Source organism: Phoenix dactylifera, chromosome 18 (genome assembly GCF_009389715.1).
Source record: "Phoenix dactylifera cultivar Barhee BC4 chromosome 18, palm_55x_up_171113_PBpolish2nd_filt_p, whole genome shotgun sequence".
Taxonomy (NCBI): domain Eukaryota; kingdom Viridiplantae; phylum Streptophyta; class Magnoliopsida; order Arecales; family Arecaceae; genus Phoenix; species Phoenix dactylifera.
The window spans coordinates 1,183,777-1,192,595 of record NC_052409.1 but is presented as its reverse complement, the minus strand read 5'-3'; the positions used below and the strand labels follow the sequence as shown (position 1 = coordinate 1,192,595).

The following is an 8,819-nucleotide window of genomic DNA, read 5'->3' as shown; positions in this document are numbered from 1 at the left end:
TATTGTATAAATCATACGATTGTGCTTGCTTTTTTGGTGTAAAAAATAGGAGGGGAGGGAGAGGGACCAGCCCACCCGCGTGGCAACCCCATTACTGAGCCCCCCTTCCACTAGGGAATGTTCGATACAGGTCGCAGGTTTCGCGTGCCTTCTCCGACCCGTGGGCTCACTTCACTGGGTTCACCGCCTCACGTGTGGGTACGTCACTCCAGTGCTACCTTGTCCGTGCGTTTTGAATCCGGACAATTTGGACGGAATTATCGCTCCCTTACCACCAGGCTATTACCTTGTGCTTGCTTTTGATCACAATTGCTTGTTTATATGAATCTCATCCATTTCGGTGCAGAGAAGAGACACCAGGAACGAGAGGAAAGGAGGTCGTACACGTACGCAAGAATAAAAAAAAAGGAAATAAAAACATAAACGAGCGGATGTGATGTCCTGCACGTATGCAAATTGGAAGCAAATGCCAGCGGAGATTACGCAGGAGCGCACGACGTTCAGCATTCGTACACGCGTCCGGTTGATACCGCTTTGCCTTCAAAGCTTGTCGTCCCATTCGCTCTGCCTAGTTTCGCGTGCAATCAACATTGCGCGAGACTGACGAACGCGCGCGCCCACAACGCCTCCCTTCCCTGGCCTCGTCGGCAAGCAGATCACGCAACTTTCGGGATCCTCGCCTCTCACGGCGACAGAAACGACAGAGACGGCGTAGTATGCATTATTTACAAGGCAAAAACGTGAGGTTAATATTAACTGCCTTTACAGTGTTAGAATGAGCAATACGGTAGTCCTCATATTTCATGATAAATATTAAAAATTTTATCTTACAATTTTATTATCTGCCCTATCAAAATTTTAATTGAAAAATACAAATCACCCACACAAAAATTTTTCTTGTTGACATGGTGTTCGCTTTGCATTTTGATTAGATTGATCGGTGTCTACTTGCTCATCTATTTTAAACTGAACTAAACTTTTATTATCATGTCGATATAAAGAATTATATGTATATAGTTGGTGCTATGTATTAATCTTTTTATTCAGTGAACAATTATTTTGGCAAAAAATAAGTCCTTCATTTATCATTATGAAACTAATAACAACGGTTGTAACATCTAATGTTTCATTTCAATCCAATTATATGCACAAGCTAATTTGGCAAATAAGTAGTATAAAGATTGATATTTCTACTATAATAATGAGAAATTTTCAAAGGTATTTTTTGTTTCGAGATATTGGCATTATCCAAACTCTAGATAAACTAGGATTTCAATTATTATTGAAGCAGCCGAATATAAATCATCTATTCCGAAATTAATATTTCATTACAACTAACATATAATCATCAATATTTATGTACTTCACTCTTGAATTATGTTTATTTTGAAATAAATTATTGATTTAGTAATGAAAAATGTAGAATAGTGGTAAGAAAATGATAGTTAGGCTTCTGTCTATTGAATTAAACAACTTTTTAATGTAAAATACTTAAATTCGAACAATAAAAATTTTATTTATTAATCATTATTTTATTATAACAATTGTAATTTAGTTAAATGCTTAAATAATAATCATCTTTAATAAGAAAAGATTATAGTAGCCGTTAGAATAATGTCATAACGGCCATTGTTTTTAGCCATTCCGGCAAATCTAACGAGAGAGAAGAAGGGCCATGGGGATCTGCTCTTTTAATCAAGTCTGTTCATCCAAGGAGGGAGTGAGCTGCAACTGGTAATAATAATTTAACAATAAAAGTATGACAATAAGACTCCATGCTCTTTTCCAACGAAATTTGTCAGATATTTGTACTGAAATTTTTAATATTTTATTTGCAGATCCTGACAGATGTATTTATTTTAGATTGGTTTAAGAAATCCAATTTATCCAAAAAAAATTAAAAAAAGCCGACACGAATCCAACTCTCCTCTCCGTACCTTTTTCTACTACTACTCCCGTGATCGTCGTGTATGGATATGTATACGCCACGTATACGTTCGTCCATTGGCATCCCCTCTCACCCTCTCTTTTTCGTCTCCAGAGGACATGCTGGATTCCTGCTACTGCGTTGGCGACTTCGACCTCCATGACGACGACCATCCCGTCCGCCATATAATCCCCGCTCTGTCCGTCCCCCCCATCTCCTAACCCCTCTCCAAATCGAGGATTTTTTTTTCTTGTGTTTCTTTGGATTGGATTCTCAAGTTTTTGGATTCTTTTGAAGGCTTGAGGACGAACTGCCCGAGTTGATGTCGCAGAAAGGTTCTGTGACCAACCCGGTCCACGGTGATCGGGTCCAGAAGAGGCCGCCACGTCCAGAGATCGGATCGGCGGCGGTGGAAGCGGCGGCAAGGGAGCTGTTCGTGGAGGAGGACGGGATGACCGCTTGGCTCCACTACCAGATCGGGGATGACGACGGCGATCTGTATAGAGAGCTTCCGGCGGCCGGCGCCGGGGATGGCGGCCAAGTTCCGGCCGATCGAGGGCACGGTCTGGCGGTGGAGAAGCAGGGGGTAGTGGTGGAATCGAGCGAGACGCTGGCGGACGGGCAGGCGGCGGTGATGGGTCTGAGAAGAGGTCCGGCGAAGGCGCACGCGGGGGACGGCAGGAAGCGGAAGGCGAGGGAGGGCGACAACTCCGAGTTCCAGAGCGAGGTTAGTTCATCCTCACTCGCCACTTCCAGAGCGATATTCCGTACGGTTTTCATATATGAGTTTGCTCAGCCGTCCGATACGTAGGAGAGCGGAGATTTTGGTGGTTGGGCTCTCATACGAAAAAATCCAAATATTTAGATGCATAGGTCCAAAAATATATAAGCAGTATAAAACTAACCTAGCTTTTAGTTATGAAACTATCGCTCATCAAGCTTCGAGACATATTATATATCATATTCTTGTTTTCATAGTAGTTAACGGCTAAGAGGTGGACCATGCTGGAAACCTTTCATACATTGAGATTCGAGCATAGTTATTGGTGAATGAAGCAAACCATTATCACCAAAATATTTTTTCAAACTCACTGGAACTAACTAGAGCTAATCAAACCCGGGCCGGGCTCTACAGCAGAAATTAGGCCCGATGGCTATGTCCAGGCCCGGTCCGGCCCGACTGTCGGGCTTAAATTTTTGTCCAGGCCCGATCCGATTTTATAAATCTGGGTCTAGACCTGTCTAACCCGGCCCGATCCGATAGGCCCGATCCGACAGGCCCGATTTTTTCTTTGTTTGGAATCTGGAAATGGGCCAAAGTGGCCCGACCAGGCCCGGCCCGATTTTTTTGGTCGGGCCGCTTTTCTTGCCTAGGCCCGACCCATGGGCCTTTTTTTAATGTCCAAGCCCGAAAAATTTCGGGCCGGGCTGGGCGGGCCAGAAGGCCCCAGCTCTAGAACTAACATATGGGAGTTGAGGGAGCAGTGTGAAGGAGGAACAAGAGAATGGTCTTTGCCTTTCAATTGAAGAGAGTGCATGTAAATTTCGCTTACAGGTAAAAGGTTGATGAAGCATATAGAGACACTTTGTCGTTTGAATAAGAAACATATAGTGATCACTAGATTATTCTGGTGCATTTGCTTCTAAAGCCAATATTAGTTGGCGAAGCTTGATTTCTTCGGCTGTTCAAAACAAACAGATGTCTTTTGAACTTCTCTTTGTCCCACTTGGCATTTATATCTTCTGCTTTTTTTTGTTTGAATGAAAGGATGCTGAGTTTGAATCTGGTGACAAAGGGAAAGACACACACAGATCTGCATCCATGAGAAGGTCAGGTGCTGCAGAGGTCCACAATCTTGCTGAGCGGGTACACTTCTTTAGACTAAACATGCAATTTGTTTTTAGTTATTTTTCATTTCCTTTTCCTGTTCACCAAATCTCTACTTATTATCTGACATCATTGCCATGGCTGGCAACCACTGCAGAGGCGTCGGGATAGAATAAATGAGAAGATGAAGGCCTTGCAAGAACTCATTCCCAGTCCCAGATGCAACAAGGTAATCTAATCTACTCAACCGGCAACATTCAGATAATCTTCCACTCTAAATCCCTTTTCTTTTCTTTCAATTTTCAGTCTGACAAAGCTTCGATGCTCGACGAAGCCATTGAATACTTGAAATCACTCCAGTTACAGGTCCAGGTATATCTATCTTGCATCAATCAATACTTCATTCCTGTTTACCATGAGTATGTTCTTTAAAGTAGAATGCAAGGATCACCCTATTCTGGCTCATACAAAAGCATTTAACAAAACTTGAACAAACCAGCTTATCTGGAATCACTCCACAGCTATGCTGTATTCTTCGAATCGAGCATTTCATGCAGGTAAAGTTAATCTCAATTAAGGTTGTTGCTGTTGATGCTAACAACCAACTATTGTGCCACATTATGATGTTTATATCGAGCATGAGAGCCTGACAAGCAATTTTCTCTACAATGACATTCAGAGAATAGGGGTTGTAACTTTTGAACGAAAGAAGGATTCACTTTACTTCAAATGAATCCATCATTGGATTATCTCAAAATGCTTCGAACTCCATCATTCATCTGCCTGCACAGATCTCTAACACACGATCCAATAGTGGATTCATGCGAAGAAGGAAGGTGAATCCTTCTTTTTCAAGAAAGATACACCCCCAACCCATTCATACACATAAGTTGGGCCAGGTTTATCTATTACAACGTTAAGCTGCTGCTGCAGATGATGTCCGTGGGATGCAACGCGGGGCCAGCGATATTTCCAGGTGTTCAGACGTACCTGCCGCATTTGGGGATCGGCATGGGCATGGGCATGGGCATGGGCATGGGTTTGGGTACGGGCCCAGCATTGACAATGGGCCCACAGATTGGCGCTGGGGGGCTGGGCCTTCCGGTGCTTCGTTATGGATCTTTCTTGCCTTGTGTTCCTCTTGCTGGGCCTGCTCCAGCTCAACTTGGCCCAAGGCCCTTGGTGCCGTCCTTTGGTTCGCCGAATATGGGCATGGCCGTGGCTGATCAAAGCAGAGCGCGGGCACCTTGGCAGCCAAATCCAACATCGAGCCCAGGCAGCATGCACAGCACAAATATGGTTCAAATCCCACAAATTGGTGATCCCTATTGTCATTTTATTGGCACTCATCGCCTTAATGGATCATCTCAGGTAACCATGGGATGTTTCATCATTGTTGTTATCCTTCATACCAATGGAATGGAAGTACCATGCATCATATTTCTGCAGTATATTGCTCATATTTGAAGTTATAATTAAGGTTTCGACTTTGATTGGAATTATGCCATTTTATAGATCTAAATCAATAGTACTATTACTATTGTTTTCTGCAGTGGCTTTTAGCAGCCATTGCATTTGCTATCTGTGATGATTGATTACTATCTGAGAATTGTAATTGAAATCTCCTCATAAGTCACTATAAATATTGTACTCTGTCATTGTCATTTTCCTTTATGATATTTGTATATCAAAAGATTCTTGTTATTCTTTGGCAGAGTTGCGTAATGGATGAACCAGGAACCAGCAAAGGAATTTAATGCTGCTGAAAGTAACAAACTCGGTAGGGTGATATGCCCTTTCATGTTGCTAGGTCTTTAATTTGTTTTCTTTTAAAAAAAAAAAATTCTTGCTTTCTGAATAGTGATACTATCGTTTGATTTGCTTGCAATCCAATTATACCCATTTTGGTAATTAGACTTCTCATTTTGCTCCATATCAAGCATCACAAACCTGATTTTGCAAATGTCTATGATCAGTAGGATTCTTTAGTGAATCAAAGAAAAAGGTTATTTTAATCTTCTACATATCATAGCTCACTGACCAGTTTCTTTGGATCAACTATGATCGAACAAAAATCAGTAAAAGATGTGCTTCCACAAAAATGCATGAATAAAGTAATAAACAATATTACATGTATTCTCTTTTTTTTCGATACAAATATTATTAGTACTCTATTATTGTATATGAATTTAATAATTGTTATTTGATCAACATCTTCGACACTTGAAACCCTCTTAGGCTTAATTGTCTTTCTTCACATGTTAAACATGATACATACAAACACACAATATACACACAGGCACAAAGAATGGCTTTTGAGTTGTTTTTGTGCTGGGCTCAAGACAGTTCTTGAAAATAATCAGTAAACAGCTGCCTAGCTATAGTTTTATACCATAACTAGTCCTACCCTGATTTTCTCAAAAAAAAAAAAAAAAAAAAGAAGAAGAAAGAAAGCAAAGGGGGGCAAACTAGCCATATCCTGTTTATATTATTTAATAAACCTCTCAGTATCCAATTAATAGCATCTACAATTAAGTGTTTACTTGAGGTAGACTTTGATAGTAGTGGCTGTCATATAGAGTTTTATCTGGCAGCGAAATCTTTTAAGCTTTGAAAAAAAGATCAAACAAAAGGGCATTATTACTTCCAAAAATTTTTTCTGGAATAATTTCATAATGAGGCAGATGAACTAAATTTGAGCCCACTTAGTCTCTATGTGTTAGTTGAGCTAAAAAGTTCCGGTATTCTTTGTTATGGTAGCCTCACGTTTCATATGCATTGCTCTTGTAGGTTGAAAATGTTGAGCCATATGTTGACTTTCACCTGCACCGGATCAACTAGCCCTGAAAATGGATCGTGTCGAAGCACACAACCTACTAGAGTTGCCTAGAGATGCCTACTAAATTTTGTCGAATACGTGAGGATAACACTACCCTTCTTGGTACATAGAGTACATGAGGATAGCACTACCATCCTAGATATATCAAGTTCATTTCTCATTTTATATATTTCCTGCTATATATATAAATGTACTACAAAATATGTCTCATACCTCCCTCCTGGGGGGCACGAGCATGGTGTAATTTCGGTGATAAGATTAGTTTATCTTCAGTCATCTTTCTAGCCTTTAGCTCCAACACAAAAAAAAACAAATATTAAAGAATTTTTAATTTAGCAGGACCCGGTATGTAGGAACTTTTTCTTTTCTCTACCTTTGTTTAAGACATTTTTATCTTCTTTCTTTAGTTCGTTGATCGACTTAAACAGAGCTGCAAATGAACCGATAACTAGCTCCAGCTCCATGATGCTCCATTGGTTAGGAAACAAGGTAGGCTCAAACTTCATTAAAGCTCAAGCTTTAATCTAAGAAATACTTTGGGTTTGCGAAAGCGAATAAAAGCTTTATTCAAGCTCAGCTCCATCACAAGCTTGTTCAAACTCATTCAGATAATGCACAAATGTAAAGATTTCCCATCAATTTCATCATGGAAAACATTGTCCCCTAGCAGAGTTTGATTCATCCATACTATCTTAAATTCATTGACCTACATTATCTTAAGTTTAATTTGAAGGTAGGTAAGTAAAATTTCCTCTTGAACTATTACTAACTGATGTATATAGATAGCCTGGCAATGCCTCATGAATGCCAGGACTAGATGGTTGTAATAACCCTTAATCAAAAGTGGATGTAAACTTTAAGCACATCTATCCAAGAAATTTATAAAGGCAACGAAACTAGTTTATTCTGCACCATTTTTCCAAATAAAAGAGTGCCTATTGATATTAAAAAAACAGTGCAATTGCAGACATTTCTAAGGCTAAAGCTTTCACAAAAATTTAACCTTTCTGCAGCAAGTGTAGAGAACAAGTTTAACAACCTGTAGTCTGCTATTAAGCTAGACTGCTATTGAGCTAGATAAGTAATGTCCTTTTCAATGGCTAAAATGAATCAATCAGTCACATTAATAAAAAGTTGAAATGGAAAAAAAAAAAAAAACTACCAGGAATCACAATGCTTGTGCCTCCATGGGTACCTACTTCTCCCTCTTCCTCTAGGCCTGCTCCTGCCTGAAATGTTATATGGTTGAACATAGATTTGTATGTTTGAAATGGTTGTGGTATTCAGTTTCCTCTACCTTGAACTGATTTGAACAGCACCCAAATTAACACCAAACTGCAAAACCTACACACGCAATATCATTCAGATTAATATCATGTAGAAGAAATTTACCCAAGCCATACAAAATACAAAAATAAAAGTCTAGCCAGCCATAAAACAAGAACAACCAATTACCGTACCCAATACGAACACCAATTCGTTCCCATCTGAATTAAATTTATTCCAGCTGATAGGACTATTGAAGCTCCAGCCAAATCTGGGATCATCAAATTATAATACTCAATAAAAATGAATTGAGGAAAATCATCCATTGTATATCATGAGCCTTTTGGGATCCCAAACAGTAGCTACGAAAACCACTTCACGAATCATTCATGACCAACTGCAAATAACTTTCCACATCTTGATATGATTTCCAGATAATCCCATTCATGGTGTCTGGAAAACCTTTTATCATTATTAAACTTTAGTAATTTCTGTGCATATTTTTATAAACTATCTAAATAATGGGTAGCCCTCCTTGATTAAATGACTAGTCCAGATACTAACACTAATGATATTGGGATACTAAAGTTGCAATTAAATTGTTTCTAGCCTTTATCATGACACCCTTCGAGCAAAGCAAGGATGGAAAGCAACAGTTGCCAAAGTTCTTATATGATCACAACATTTTTTTAAATATACTAGTATTATCACTCATTACGAAAATGTTGCTTCCATGGATGAAATGAATGGTAATGATTATACAAAAATAGAAGTGGTTTGAAGCATTCAAGAGAAGAAAACATCAATTTCTTGATGTGATATGAAAGTAGAATTAAGATGCTTGCGATGTTTTTATTGGGCAGCATACCAATAGAAATTACTTACCGGACACGGAGTTATGCGGCATTGATATGCTGCACTAATCTAAATAGAGATGTGCCATATGTAGGTCTGATGTG

At 39.5% G+C, this 8,819-nt stretch overlaps 1 protein-coding gene across 1 annotated transcript; it reads left to right on the top strand.

Moving 5' to 3' along the window:
- The first annotated feature begins 1,866 nt into the window (after positions 1 to 1,866).
- Positions 1,867 to 6,927, top strand: LOC103707024 (transcription factor APG). The gene is made up of 8 exons (XM_008791353.4): positions 1,867 to 2,126; positions 2,225 to 2,654; positions 3,696 to 3,794; positions 3,913 to 3,984; positions 4,062 to 4,127; positions 4,689 to 5,126; positions 5,471 to 5,535; positions 6,546 to 6,927. The coding sequence occupies exons 1-7, from the start codon at positions 2,047 to 2,049 to the stop codon at positions 5,510 to 5,512; spliced, it is 1,227 nt and encodes a 408-aa protein (XP_008789575.2). The 5' UTR covers positions 1,867 to 2,046; the 3' UTR covers positions 5,513 to 5,535; positions 6,546 to 6,927.
- The last annotated feature ends 1,892 nt before the right edge of the window (positions 6,928 to 8,819 follow it).